Here is a 15735-nt window from a genome sequence, read left to right as displayed (position 1 = left end):
CGGGAGCTCGGGGCTGAGTTCTGCGGCGAGCCGGGCGGGGGCGGAGGGTGCTGGGCGGGGGGGGTTGGCCCTAGTCCGGGGATGGCGGGGGGGGGGGGCGGGTGGAGGCGAGAGCTAGCGGGGCATGCGCAGTGGGGCGGAGGAGGTGGCGATGGCCGGGGGAGGCGGGGGGACTGCTGTTTATTTGCAGCTGGGCCAACTCGGCGGCTCAGGCGGCGGCGGAGCGCGGGGCGCTAGCGGCGGGTTCAGCTGCCGCCGCACCATGCCCGAGCCCACCTCCGGGCAGCCGCGGCGCGCCGCCGGGGCCCCGGCCGGGGAGGATGCCAGACGCCCGGGAGCGGCCAGGGCAGCGGTGGCGGCGGCGGCGGCACGATGGTGGTGACAGGCTGTGCCCGAGGCGGCGGCGGCGGCGACCGCGCGCCCTCCCGGCGGCGGGGCTGCGGACTCGCGCCGGCCGGGGCCGCGGCGCTGCTGGCCGGGGCGAGCTGCCTGTGCTACAGCCGCTCCCTGCAGGGCGAGTTCGTGCACGACGACGTGTGGGCGATCGTGAACAACCCCGACGTGCGTCCGGGAGCCCCGCTCCGCTGGGGCATCTTCACCAACGACTTCTGGGGCAAGGGCATGGCCGAGAACACCAGCCACAAGTCCTACCGGCCGCTCTGCGTCCTCACCTTCAAGTGAGTCCCTCACCTCGCGCTCGCAGCCGCCGCCGTTTCTCCTCACTTCTAGTCGAGCTGGGAGAAGTTGCGGAACCGGCTCGGGGGGTCGTTTCTTTTCTTGCGGCCCCTTCCCCTCCACGCCTCCCTCGTCTCCTGCTATCCACGCCACTCTGCGCCGCGGGCCCCGGCCCCGCTTCTCTGGGCTCCCGGGGCGTTTGGGGAGGCGCGGGCTGGGACTTGGGATCGAGTTTCTCAAGAGTCTGCGCTCTCGGCGGGCTGGTCTCTCAGGCGAGGGCTGGGAGCGGGGCTGGGAGAGCGGCTCCCGCGCTCCCACCCCTGCCGGACGGTGGTCAAGTGCGACCGTGCGGGCCAAGCGAGTTCCGGACCGGAGGCTGTGGTGGGGATGCTTCCAAGTTGGGAATTTCTCGGAGGCTGTTGGGCAGCCTTGCTGAGGGCGAGAGTATCAGTCCCTCTGGGGTCGCGTTCGGAGGGGAGGAGGCGAGAGCTAGGAGCTGCCAGGGCTGCCTGGGTTTTGGGGAGGCGCAGCGGAGGGAGCGGAGGCTCTCCTCCGACCTGCAGCCTTTGGCTGCTCGCGGAGCCTTCCCAGTCTGCAGGTCTGCGGAAGGGCTCGGGATTTAGATTTTAAAAGATGCAAAGCAAAGGAAGGCAGAAGCGTGGGATCCTCTGGGATCCTGGTGTCCCAGTCGAAACAGTTTTTGTTTTACAACCTCAGAGTCATGATTCAGCATTTCTGGTGTGAATAAAGTGTAAAGGGAACCGAGAGAACGCCAGGTTTTTGTAGGGTGGAGTATTTTCTTGAATTTAAAAGAGGGCTTGCTTCAGATGGAAGAGGAGGAGGGCTTTGTATGAGTGCTATCTCCTACACCGTGAGCTTGATTCAACCCTTTATAATTTGGCTCAACATTTAAGCTTATAATGTGCCGGACAAAAACTTGAAATAATATTGGTTCAGTATCATCAGTGTTTTAAGCCTTTTCCAGTGGGTATAATATGAACCCGTCTTTATGGTAATGGACATTCGAGACGGGATAGGCGGCTTGAAAATCTTGCCAGGAGGCCAGGGTTTCTTGACAGGTGGCTGTGATGACTTAAAAAAGGAAACCATAGCAGTTGGCAGTAATTCATGAGCTTTTGACTTAATTCTTCTATTGAAAATAAAGTGTTTTAAAAGAGGGTGAGGAAATTGCGCATTTGACTCTGAAGAGAGTATTTTATAAACATTTGTCCTCTTGGAAAGTGGTTTCGGTTTTTGGCTGAAAGATAGCCTCAGCTACTGAGTGAGTTGCTCAGTGCTCTCAGTTTTCGAAATATTTCTTAAAATCTTAGATGGCACAAATAATATGTTTATCGTCTAGATTGACCTGCTTTTTCATTTATTACAGGGAGGGATGATGGTTCATTTAAGGTGTGGAAGCTCACAGCACGAGATGTGCTGGGCTTATAACAGCCATGGAGACTGTCTTGATCTGAGCATTTTCCATTTTGAAAGGTTAGGGCCCAGTGCCTGCGCCCACTTCGTGGAGGATGGGGAAGATGTTTTCTCTTCCTGACTTTCTAAAATGTTTTCTTCATGCATGCAGGAGATAGCAGGGACAGGAAAGAGGAGTGGGAAGGAAGTAGACAAGAGGCAAGGCCATTGATGAAGAGGAATGTTAGCAAGCCTTTGGGGGAACAGGGGTAAGGGAGAAGGAGAGTTGCAGGGCGGGGCCAACTTCTCACTGTTCTCATTGGCTACAAAATGCAGGTTGGTGACTAAGATCATTGCTGTTTGTATATCTTATCTTACTGGCTATACTTTTTCTTTTTTTTGAGGCGATTGAGTTGCAAATCTAGAGAGCAACACAGCACTAATTAGAAAGGGGTAGATGTCTCTTCAGAAAAAGAAAGCCCATCTTTCCATGTTCACAGGTGTGAATTAAAATAAGACCTGGAGGCTTTCTCCACACTGGATCTTCTCGTGTAACAGCATAAAGAGGGGCATGTACGAGGGATGCCGTTGATGATGCTAGACCCACACAACTCTAAAGATTGTTGCAAGGAAGGACAGATAATCACATTTATTAACTACTCAGTGTGAACCAAGCATTGGCCTAAAACACTTTACATAGATTATGCCTTTATGATTTTTATTTCAGGAAGTTGGTGAAAATGAAGTTAAAGTGGGCCTTTAAATATATATACACACCATTTTAATTATATCTTAAGCTAGGTTTGTTTGAATAAAAATCTTTGAGAATTCAAGACCATTTTTATTTATTTTTATTGTGGTAAGAACACTTAACATGAGATTTGCCATTTAAAATTCTTAGGAGCATGATAAAATAGTATTAACTCTAGGCACAGCAGCTCTCTGGCGCTGGTTCCTCTAGGTACAGGGTTGCACAGCAGCTCTCTGGCGCTGGTTCCTCTTGTATAACTGGAGCTGTATACCTGCTGAACGGCAGCTCTCTGGGCTCCCCTGCTCCTGCCCTTGGCAGCCATCCTTCCACTCTCTGTTTCTATGAATTTGACTATTTTGGATACGTTATGTGAGTACAGTCTTGCAGTATTTGTGCTGTGACTGGCTTATTTCACTTAGTGTAATGTTCTCCACGTCCATCCTTGTTGTTGTATATGATAGGATTTCCTTTTTTAAGGCTGAATAATATTTCATTGTATGTATAGACCATTTATTTTTATTTTTTATTTTTTTAAAGACTTTCCTTATTAGAGAGAGAGTGAGAACGAGAAAGAGAGAGCACGAGCAAGAGAAGGGGCAGAGGGAGAAGCAGACTTCTCACTGAGCAGGGAGCCCAATGCAGGCTTGATCCTAGGACCCTGAGATCCTGACCTGAGCTGAAGACAGACACTCAACTGACTGAGCCACCCAGGTGCCCCCCACTTTTTTTTTTTTAATCCATTCATCTGATTATGGGCGATTAGGTTGTGTCCATGTCTCAGTTATTGTGAATGTTGCAGCAGTGAACTTGGCAGTGCATAAATCTCTTCAAGATCCTGATTTCAATTCTTTTGGATTTATAACCGGAAGTAGGATTGCTGGATTATAAAGTAATTGTATTTAGCCTTTTGTGGAATCTCTGTACTGTTCTCCATAGGAGCTGCATCTTTTACGTTCCCACCGATAGCGTACAGTGGTTCTAGTTTTCCACATCCTTGCCAACATTTGTTACCTTTTTTTTTTTCCATAAAAACCAGCCTAGTCGGTGTGACAGAGGTGATAAGTCATTGTGGTTTTGATTTGCATTTCCCTGATGATTAGTGATGTTAAGCATCTTTTCATGCACCTGTTGGCCATTTGTGTGTCTTTTTTTAAAGGTATAATTGACATACAATACCCTATTAGTTTCAGATGTATACCATAGTGATTTGATGTTTTCATATATTATAAAATGGTCCCCACTATAAGTCTGGTTACCATCTGTCACTATACAAATTTATTACAATATGATCGACTATGTTCCCTAGGCTGTACATTACATCTCCATGACTTATTTATTTTATAACTGGAAGTTAGTACTTCTTAATGCCCTTCACCTAGTTTGCCTGCCCCCCCCCCCCAACCAGTTATCTGTTTCCTGTATCTGAGTCTGTGTCTGTTTTGTTCTGTTTGGTTGTTTTGTTTTTTAAATTCCACATGTAAATGAAGTCATATGGTATTCATCTTTGTCTGTCTGACTTAGTTCAATTAGCATAACACCCTCTAGGTCCATCCATGTTGTCACAAATGGCAAGATTTCATTCTTTTTTATGGCTAAGTCTTTATTGGAGAAATGTCTGTTCAAGCCCTTTGCCCGTTTTTTTCATCATATATATATATATATTTTTAACCTCGAGTTGTAGGAGTTTCTTATGTATTTTGGATATCAATAACTTATCAGATACATGCTTTGCAAATATTTTGTCCTGTTCCATAGGTTGCCTGTTAACTCTGTTGATTACTTCTTTTGCTGTACAGAGGTTTTTTAGTTTGATGTAGTCCCAGTTACCTAATACTGTTTTTATTGTTATACTTTTGGTGTCATATTTAAAAAATCGTTGCTAAGTCTAACATCATGAAGTTCTCCCCTGTTTTTCTTTTTTTTTTTTAAAGATTTTATTTATTTATTTGACAGAGAAGGAGAGAGAGTGAGTACAAGCAGGGGGCAGGCAGCAGCCTAGGGAGAGGAAGAAGCAGGCTCCCCCACTGAGCAGGGCCCCGGGATCATGACCCCTGTTTTTCTTCTGGAAGTTTTACAAGTTTCAGGTCTTACATTTAAATTCTTAATACATTTTAAGTTGATTTTTGTGTACAGGGTAAAATAAGGGTCCAGGTTAATTCTTTTGCATGTGGATATCCAGTTTTCCAAAGACTATTGAAGAGACTGTCATTTCTCTGTTGTGTGTACTTGGCCTTTACGTTGAAAATCATTTGACCATATATGTGTAGATTAGTTTCTGGTCTGTCTATTCTTTTCTGTTGGCAAGTATGTTTGTTTTTATTCCAGTACCATACTGTTTAATTACTGTAGCTTTGTAATATAGTTTGAAATCAGGAAGTGTGATGCTTCCTGCTTTGTTCTTTCTCAAAATTGCTTTGTATATTCAAGGGTTTTTTGTTGTTCCAAATGAATTTTGTGATTTTTTTTTTCTATTTCAGTAAAAAAAAAAAAGCCATTAGGATATTAATATAGATTACATTGCCTCTATAATTGGCTTTGAGTATTATGGACATTTTAACAATAGTAAGTCTTCTGATCCATGAACTTGGGATGTCTTTCTATTTATTTGTGTCTTCTTTAATTTCTTTCGTCAGTGATTTATATATATATATATATATTTAAAGATTTTATTTATTCATTTGACAGGGATAGAGACAGCCAGCGAGAGAGGGAACACAAGCAGGGAGAGTGGGAGAGGAAGAAGCAGGCTCATAGCGGAGGAGCCTGATGTGGGGCTCGATCCCACAACGCCAGGATCACGCCCTGAGCCAAAGGCAGACGCTTAACCACTGTGCCACCCAGGCGCCCCTAATGATTTATATTTTTAATTATACAAGTTTTTCGCTTCTTTGGTTAAGTTTATTCCTAAGAATTTTATTCTTTTTGATGCTGTTGCAGATGGGATTGTTTTCTTAATTTTGGATTGTTCTTTATTGGTGTAAAAGAAATGGTGTAAAAGAAATACATTTTTTATTGAAATGTAGTTGATACAAATGCAGCTGATTTTTGTATATTGATTCGTATTTTGCAACTTTACTGATTTGAATATTCTAACAGTTTTTTTTTTTTTTTGAGTCTTTTGGGTTCTCTAACATAAAAGATTGGTGTCATATGCAAACAGATAATTTTACTTCTTTTTTTCCCCAGTGTAAATGTCTTTTATTTCTTTTTCTTGCCTAATGGGTCTGGCTAGGACTTCCAGTCTATGCTGAATAGAAGTGCAAGAGTGGGCGTCCTTGTCTTGTTCTTGATCTCAGAGAAAAAGCTTTCAATTTTCACCATTGAGTATGATGTTAATTGTGGGCTTTTTGTATATGTTCTTTATTATGTTGAGGTAAACTCTTTCTAAATCTAGTTTTTGAGACTTTTTACCATGAAGGGTGTTGAATTTTGTCAGCTGCTTTTCTTGCATCTGTGGACATGATCATGTAATTTTTACCGTCCATTTTGTTAATGTGGTATGTCACACTAGGTGAATTGAGGATGTCAAACCATTCTTGTATCCCAGGGATAAAACCCAGTTGGTTATGGCGTATGTTCCTTTAAATGTGCTGTTGAATTCAGTTTGCTAGTATTTTATTGAGGACTTTTGCATCTGTGTTTAGCATGAATGTTGGCCTGTAGTTTCTTTTCTTATAGTGTCTTTGGCATTAAAAAAACCCTTTTCATTGTGAAATAACTGTACATTCCCATGCAGTTGTAAGTAATAATATAGAAATTTTTATCCATTTTCCTCCAGGGTTAGAGCCTTGCATAACTGTAGTACAATATCCCAACCCGGAAGTTGACATTGATACAGTCCACAGCTTTTATTTAGAGTTTACCAGTTTTACATGTACTCTTTTATCTTTGTTAAGTGTGTATTTAGTCCTATGCAGTTTTGTCACATGTAGATTTCCAAGATTACCACACAGTCAAGATACAGAACGATGTCGACCTAAGGATCCTTCCTGCTTCCTTATTATAGTTATAAACACCTCATTCGTAACAAACCCCTGATTTGTAACACCCCACCCTGCTCCATAATCACCACTAATCTGTTCTCCTTGTCTATAATTTGGTCATTTTGAGAATGCTGTATGTGGAATCGGATAGTATGTAACCTATTGAGATTGGCTTTTTTCGCATTTAGCATAATTCTTTGGAGTTTATTCAAATTTGTTGCATATCAGGAGTTAATTCCTTCTGTTGCTGAGTAGTTTTCCATTGTGTGGATGTCCCACGGTTTCACCATTCTCCTGTTGAAGGACATCTGGGTTGTTTCCAGTTTTGGGCTGTTACAACAAAAACCACTATAAACATTCACTTATGGGTTTTTTATGTAAACACAGGTTTTATTTCTTGGGATAAATGTCCAGGGTTGCAACCGCTGGGTCCCATAGTGATTGCATATTTCATTTTTTAAGAAACCGATTAACTGTTTTCCAGACCTTTCCATACCGTGTGTGAATAATCCTATTATTTTGCTTCCTCACCAGCATTTGGTATTGTCACTTTTTTTTTTTTTTTATGGTAGCCACTCTGATAGGCGTACAGTGATATCTCATTGGGATTTTAATTTGCTTTTCCCTAATGGATGATGGTGTTAAATATGTGCTTCTTTGCCCTCTATGTGTCCTCTTCGTTAAAATGTCTCTTCATATCTTTTGTCCATCTCCTAAGTGGACTTTTATTCTTTCATGTTGAATTTTGAGATTTCTTTATATATTGTAGTACAAGTCCTTTGTCAGCTATGTGGTTGGCACATACTTTCTCCCATTCTGTAGCTTGTCTTTCCCAGTGCAAAACTCAAACCTAGGTTGGTTTGTTTTTTAAAGATTTGTTTATTTATTTTAGAGAAAGCATGCAAGTGGGGGAGGGGAAGCAAAGGTAGAGAATCTGCAGGCCGACTTTCCCCTGAGCTCGGAGTCCCACCTGGGGCTCGATCCCAGGACCCATGAGATCATGACCCAAGCCAAAACCAAGAATCAGACACTTAACCAACAGAGCCACCTAAGCGCCACTCAAACCTAGTTTTTATTAAAATAGTTTATTATCTTTGATTCACTGAATGAATGTCACGCATATTGAGAGCTGGAAATTACCTTAAGAATAAATATGTTATTAATAAATAAAGATGTGTAATGCTTGTTACTATAAAGGTACTTGCATGCATAGAAACATATTAATCAGTTTTTCTTGAATAAGCAATCAGTTGAAATTGGAATAAGGAACTGGATTTTTAGAGTGCCTGCTCTACCAGTTTGTGGGGCAGGGTGCAAAGGAAAATGAAGGCAGTTTACCAAGATATGATGGCTTTGTATTACGTCAGTTTAACGGAATTGGAACTCTGTTTCCTGGAAATTCTTTCCCTGTATTGCACTAGGTTATAGCTGTACAAGAGAAATTTCTCCGAGATCTGAAAAGTGAAAGTGAAGTGGCCACGTTCCCAGTCAGAGGGCCGGTGTACATATTAGTGCTGTCACAGCTCCCGTGGGCTGTCACAGACATGCCAGCTCACCCGCTGCTGGCGGGCGACAGTAGCTAGGTCCACAGCTCCCCCGGAACTCTCCAGATCATGGTGCTCTAGCTACTTGGAAGCACGGTGCAGGTGTGAGTGCAGCCCTGCAGGGAAGAGCTCCAGCCTGTTGAAAGCCACTCGCATCATTAAAGTTGGAGCCTTAGAAGCTGTGAGCAGCAGACATGCGTTTTAGTTCACCTTCGCTTCCAGCTCTTCCTTCCTCTCCCCTCCTTCCAGTCCATCCTTCCTCCCTCCCAAATGCCTACCCTGGTGGCTTTTGAGGTCCGATGCAGACAGAAGCGGCAGGCTTGCCTAGCTGGCTTCCACAGTTGGGAAAGGTCAGATCTCTACAGTAAATCCCTGCTGCTGTATCATTCCCGGTGGTTCCGCTTCTCCAGTCAAACTTTAACTGATACAAATGGTCCTCTCTGTGTTCCTTGAAGTGAGTTTAGAATTCTAATGAATTTCTGTTCCCAGTCAAATCTTCTGTTCGGTCTTTTCATAAGATCATTTCCAAGGGCACACAGGAATATTTTTGGACCATTGTAGAGCAGAATCAAAACATCTGTGAAAACTTAATCTGCAGCAGTCACCTTTTTTTATTTTGCTTCTTTATCCTCCACTGGCCGTGACCTGTTTTTAACTCCGGAATCAGGACATTAAACACGTTAAGTCACTCTGTAGGCACTTAATTGACACAGAACCAAAACCCATGATGCCCATAACCCCCACCTTGACGAATGGCCCTGATGGATTTAAAAGGTGCTTAGTTTTTTAATTTTATTTCCTCTCTGCCCCTTTCCTCTTGAGAAGCTTTTGCTGGATTGTTAGCAGTGCCATTCCACATCAGGAAGCAAGGGGAAGCTTCCTTCAACAAGAAAGAAACAGGGATGTTCCATGTTAAAGTTGGGGAAACTGAGGCAAATGAGAGGACCTTAAACTCTTGAGTCTCTCTCTGAGTTTAGACTACTGGATCATAGCATTCTACCAGTTTGCTATAAAGGTTTATCTTATTGAAGGCTTCTGATGGTGGTATACACCATAAGAGTGAAAGTGGGTGGTTTGAAATGTCAGAGTTAAAAAATAGAATATCTTAATATGTGCAGCTGTAAGGATTTGCAACATTTTAATGCTTGGATCTGGAGAGATTTTTTTTTTTTTTTTTTTTTTTTTGCAGCAGTTTGCATCTTTTAGTCACAGATGATATGCCAACCATGAAAATCAGCTCTAGCCTCTATGCCCAAAATCTTAAAGAAATGGTGGCGTGTTCATTTTGGTTCTGTTCCTTTTGATTTGTCCTCTTTGGAATTCATTTGGAGATGGTCTGTTGTAGCAAAGCTGGTAAGTTTGTGTTCTAAGTCTATGATGGCAGACACCTGGAGATCGTTTGATTAGATTGTCTAGGATGTTCAGTGATGGATATAGCCAAGGAAAAATATGATTGGAGGCAATAAAGATTTTATGATGAAGAATGAAAAAAATGGCCTCTGCAAATTGCATGCCAAACTAAGGTTTATCTTAGACACCCCAAGAGGGGGAGGTTAAGATTGTTGCCTGCCAGCATATGCCTTCGATGTAGGATGGGCTTTAGACTATAGTCTGGCGGTGTAGAAGGATGGAAAATGAGAGGAATATATTTTTGAATTATGAGGGTTTTTATAGATGAGCCTCTGAATGTGAAGGCTTGGAAAACACCATTGGAAGCATTTTTTTTTTTTTTTTAAATCAACACATGTCTTTTCTGTCTTCTTTGGAGCTACCGTTCATGTCTTTCCTAACTTTGAATACATAGTCATTCCACTTAAAAAGGCAGGGACAGGGGGAGGAATGCTTGGTCATGCCAGAATTAATGGCACTGTTACTTTTCCAAATGATGAGAAATAGTTTCTATTCTCCGAAACCCTGTTGATCTGACCCCTGGCCACCCCTCTGACCTCTAGTCTATCAGTCTGCTCCTCATTCTACCTCTGCCAGCATACTAGAGTCCTTGTGCCCTTTACAGGCTACACTTGCTACTGCCTGGGACCTTTGCATTTTCTGGAATGCTCTTTGCCCAGACCTGTGCACTCTTGCTCTCTCACCACCTTCAATCTCTGCTTAAATGTCATTTCTTCCTTGACACTTCCCTGGCTCCCCAATCCAAAATGGTGGACTGTCCTCCATGTTTTATCCTCACTCTCTCACTTTCTACCCTCTTTGCCTAAGTAGCCCTCATTGCTGTCTGGCAACATGGATTTATTGTTCGTTTTTCTCTTCTCTCACTATCGTGTAAGCTCCATGAGGTGTATCCTTAGCACCTGGAACAGTGCCTGCCATGCAGAGTAGGGGCTTCATAAATTACTGTTGAAAGAATGAATGAATGAATCACTTATGTGAACGCTTGACTTTTTCAGGTAAATGTTTAGGTAGGGCTACACTTTTATAATATAGACAAAAAAATCCGCTTGATTTATTTCTTGGTTTATTTACCTCTGTCAAAGAGAAAGTGGAGGCAGATGAAGAATTTCCTGGACACATAGAGATGGATTCCAGTGGGTCCTGCTTTCTGTGAGGTTAAGGGCTAGTTTTGCATCTGAAAGGGTCAGTTGTGGCTCCCTGTTGTCTCCTGCTGGGACTGACAGTAGAGAATGAGGGTCTACAGCACTTGGGGACCATTCTCCTCTTGTGCGGTATATTGAAGTGTGATGGTTGGGGGATGCTTGCTGTAAATTTTAAGGGTGAACATAGCAGCTGTACCTTCCGAGGCAAACCTCAGAATTACACAGAGTTTTCTCCAAACCCTGCTGTCAGGGGACTAAAGTTCATCCATGCCTGTGTCCTACAGTCTGTAAAGAATGGCCATGTTTTTTCAAGCCAGTGAGGTAGACATGACATTATTTCCAGTTGGATCAAATGGAGTGTAAGGCTCTGAAAATACTTTCTGAAGGGAACTATGATGACTGTGATTTTCTATCCCCAAGTACTGTAGAATAAAGAATTTGTCTGGCCTTTAGCCCAGGTTCCTGGGAGGGAGCTTCTAAACCCTTGGAATTTCCTGAGTGATAGGAGTGTCTCTGTTGCTCACAGTGGGCCCCGAGATCACACTTGAGCTTATGCTAAGGAAGGGGTAACTCATGGTGGGCCTCCTGATAGTTTCAGAACGTGCGCTGGCTATGCTGGAAAGACCAGTCATAGGATTAGAGAGATGGGGCTTTGAGCCACATGCCAGCTCTACCTTCCAACCTTCGGGAAGGGAAAGTGGTGTTGCAGATTGAGTTCAGTTACATGCCCAGGGATTGATTGAATCAATCAACCTAAGTAACGAAACCCCAGTTAAAAACTTGACATGGAAGCTTGGTTGCGTTTGCCTGATTGGTAATCAGACATCATTGTGCTGAGGGGGTGATGTGTCCTGAAGAGAGGGAAGGTTTATGTTTGGGACCCTCCCAGACCTCTCTCCATGGGTCTTTTCTTTTGATAGGTTTTGATTTGTATCCTTTATAATAAAACTGAAATCACAAGTTTAATGCTTTCTTGAATTCTGTGAGTCATTCCTGCAGATTATCAAACCTGAGGCAGTTGTGGGAACCCCCAAATTTGCAGCCAGTTGGTCCACAGTGCAGGTAGTCTGGGGACCATTGAGCTTGCGGCCAGTGTCTGAAGGGAGTGCAGTCCTGTGCAGGACTTTGTGCTCACATAAACTTCTGACTAGTAACTGTCAGAATTGCACTGTGTCCGGGAAATTTACCAAACACATACCTTCAAAGGAAAACAAATTGGTTAAAAATTGACAACTCAATTATACTTCTAACTAACTATATTTAATATCTGGTGTTGATCTGTTAATTTTTATTATTTGCTGACTTTCTTTTTGAAGATTTTCTCCTGGGACTTGCTGCCTTCTAAATGTGGTCACAGATCTTCCTGTCCTTGATTTCCCCACTGTTTCTTGATGCACTTGCTGCTCTGAGCTCTTATGTGACCCTAGTGACAGTAACTGCCACTTGCGTGGGTGTGGGCTCCTCCAACAAGCCCCTTTTCCCCTGTCCCCTCCCCGTAGCTTCCTCGTAGCCAGGTGAGGATGGGATGCCTTGAGCACAACCCAGACCATAAATTTTGTTTGTGTCTCAGAGCACCAGTCTCCCCCCTGCACTGTTGTTTGCCTTGGTGCCTGTGAATCACATCCTTTGGTTCTTTGATACATTAAGTGATGATGATTTGCTGATTTATTCCTGGTACTAGAGGGAACGCAGAAGAAGAGCAACCAAAATGATTAAGGGCCAAAGGGATTCGCCTTAGAGGAAAACGAGAAAAACCAGATGTTGTTATTTATTGGTTGAATGATCTAAGAAGACTATGGAAACCACTTATAAGCATTTGAGAGCTGAGAGGGTGGCAAGAGAGGGGGAAGAAGAAAAATGAGTGGCAGTCAAGGAAGACCGGAAAATGTACTGCGCGTTCAGTTTTGCGCCGTGGAAACTCACAAGGAAAGTGTTGGAGAACTCGTTATTGGAGATAGCAGAAACAGATGGTTGAGGTTAAGATGGTTAAGGCACATTTAATTTTTTCCCCCTGGTTTGTAGTTCATATTGGAAAAGAATGTATGTTGTGTTACTGCTGAGAAATCTGGATTTTCCTGGTAAGTGTGGCAGACATAGGTAGCCTTCCTTTAAGCTTCGAGATGCATGTCTTGTATTGTTCTGAGTATCACCTGGTTTGAATCACTGGGCTTCTCAGGACAGATCTCTGGGTCCCATTTCAGATTTACTGACTTAAAATATCTTGCAGTGGGATGAGGGAATCGGCAATTGTAGCCAGCACCCCAGGGGATTCGGAATCCTGGGAACCACTGGGACTCAGTGGGAACATATGTTGCGTGAAGGTAAGATGCCAAGTATCTCTGGTGTAATATAGAAAAAAGAATCCAAAAGCTCATTGAGATAGGAATGTTGCGATGTGTTTCCCCCATGCCGCCTGCCCACACCTTCCTCCCACCACTCTACTACGTTTCTTGAGAGGGCCAGATGATTTTCCCTCCACTGAGGCATTAAGAAATACATTTTCGTGAGGGAGCACCTGCAACTTTGAGAAGCTCTGCATTGGCTTTTTTCTGTAGGCAGGTGTGATGTGGGAGATGCGATTGAGCTGGGCTTTCTGATTGCAGTGGAGTGGTGGGATCCTGGAGTACCAGGTGCCAAGTGGCAGAGCTTAGCCGCCAAAGGCAAGGTGAGTGCCTTTACGATGATAGCAGCAGGGATGCAGTGGTGATCAGAATGCCATGACCCCCCGGGAGGGATCGCTGGTGGGGGCTAATTAATCACATTGTCCCTAGGAATGAAGTAGATGTGCAGCCCTCTTAAATGTTGCTTCATCTGTATACCAGGAAAACCCCAGGTGCAGGACCGAACACCAGACTGGAGTCCCCCCGGGGGACAATCCTGACCTGCGCAGGTTCCGGCCGTCTGCCAGTTTGTGGAGGTAGAGCTGTTTGAGTGGAGCTGGGGTCCCCTGGAGGAGTGGTCCTAGCCTATTCCATAGTAGAAGTCTCCTCCAGGGATCCAGCCCGGCTTTGTTTTTTTAAACCAGAACTGTTTCCCAAAGAAGAAAATTAAAGAGTAAGGGGCTTTATCTAGAGAGGGAGGGGCAGCCAGTGGCTTTCCTCTCCCCTTCCCACTCCTCCTCCTGTGACTCCTTGGTGAGACACTGTGTGACCCTGTGGCCTTTTCTGGGGACCAGTACCCTGTGATTGGTGTGAGCTCATTATAGCCCCACGTTTCTGGGCAGTTTTACTGGGAGGCAGAAGAGCTCCCATGGAGGAGGGGCATTTGCGTTCGTATTTGCCAGAGTCTGGAAGGCTTCCAACCGGTCATACATGACTATTCAGATTTTTTCTTTTCTTCTTCTTTGTCTTCTTCTTCTTCTTCTTCTTCTTTTTTTTTTTTTTTTAAAGATTTATTTATTTGAGAGGGAGAGAGAGGGAGAATGAGTGGTGGCGGGGCAGAGGGAGAAGCAGACTCCCCGATGAGTGGGGAGCCCGACGTGGGGCTCGATCCCAGGACCCTGAGATCATGACCTGAGCCGAAGGCAGATGCTTAACCCTGTTCAGATTTTTTCTCAAAAGAAAAAATATATATTTCCTATTGCTCAGATTAGCTTTAAATTAGGGATGAAGGTTAAATCAAATAAAATTAGAGATTCTTATTGTTGAAAGGGAAAGATGGTCTTCTCGACTTCCAACTTAATGTAAGTTTATTTGTGCATTCAGTAAACTTTCATTTGGACTCTACTGTGTGCTAGGTGGGATGGATATGATGAGGAAAAGAAAGGAATTTTTTACAGTGCATGAAAAATGCTTATAATATTTGAGGAATATGGTAAAAGAGTTTTAAAAAACTGAGTAAATGCTATAATGGAGTGTGTTCAGGGTGACATGGAACGTGAAAGACTGTTCTACTTAGGTGGTGTTTAGGGTGGGCTGGTTTTCATGCTCTATGTGGACATTTCTGGTTATCCAGACACCAGTTCTGGTCTTAAATACTGCTTCTTCCTTTGAGCTGGGTAGTTGGCTTGTACTGTGTCAAATTGTGAGTACTTACGCCATCTAAATGGGCACACAGATATTTCCATGCAGCCATGTAGGCCCAGAATTCAGGCCTAATATTTCAAGAGAAGCTGGAAATTTTTATATGAAATCATCTGTTTTAAAAATGTTGGTAAATTAAAGAAATAAAAGGTATACAGGTGAAACAAAACAATTTGCAGGCTACACTTGGCCCTTGGACAGTCTCCTCGCAACGTTGTTATTGGGTCTTCCTTTCCACTCTGAGAGCTACTTACGTGCATTGCTTCACTCACTCATGAATTCGTGTGTACATCCATCCATTTATCCACTTAATTTTGACAACCGTGAACCAGGCATTGTGCTGGACACTAGGGGTAGGACCACAATATGGCAAAGATCCTTTCCTTTGGAGAATTTGAGGTCATTTCCATCATTTTTCTCTAGGCTGAGCATTCCGCATCTCCTCAAGCCTGCCTTCCTGAGACATCATTTTTGAGACTCCCGTCTTTGCAGCGTCCTGGAGCTCTCCTGTGACGGTGCTCCGGCGTTTCAGTAGCACCCAGCGGGGCTGCTGCCCCACATTGGATACCACCCACCTTCCCTGTCCTGCACACAGGCAGAATACCTCCCTCGTTCCTGTCTCTGCCCCTGGTAGGTTCTCTCACTGCTAGATTTCTTTCCCTAACTATTATCTGTTCAGTGTCTCTCTTTCTCCTACGATGCTGTTAACTCTTGGCCATGTCTTCTCTTTGTGTCTCTGGGCCCTACATCATACGTGACATGAAAGTGGGCACTCAGTACGTATCTGTTAGAATG

The 15735-nt window shown here is 43.9% G+C and overlaps 1 protein-coding gene across 4 annotated transcripts in view; it reads left to right on the top strand.

Moving 5' to 3' along the window:
- Positions 1-201: 201 nt before the first annotated feature.
- Positions 202-15735, top strand: part of TMTC1 (transmembrane O-mannosyltransferase targeting cadherins 1) — a 260656-nt gene continuing 245122 nt past the window's right edge. For 3 of the 4 annotated variants that reach the window (XM_057303256.1, XM_026502173.4, XM_044385574.3), the window contains exon 1: positions 202-677. In XM_057303256.1, the coding sequence (XP_057159239.1) occupies positions 373-677 (305 nt within the window). In that variant the 5' untranslated portion in view covers positions 202-372. Of the gene's footprint in view, positions 678-15076; positions 15571-15735 lie in introns of those variants that run through there. The other variant, XM_044385575.3, reaches the window with a different exon arrangement.

Source organism: Ursus arctos, unplaced genomic scaffold (genome assembly GCF_023065955.2).
Source record: "Ursus arctos isolate Adak ecotype North America unplaced genomic scaffold, UrsArc2.0 scaffold_26, whole genome shotgun sequence".
NCBI lineage: Eukaryota > Metazoa > Chordata > Mammalia > Carnivora > Ursidae > Ursus > Ursus arctos.
This window is presented reverse-complemented; position numbering and strand designations above follow the sequence as displayed.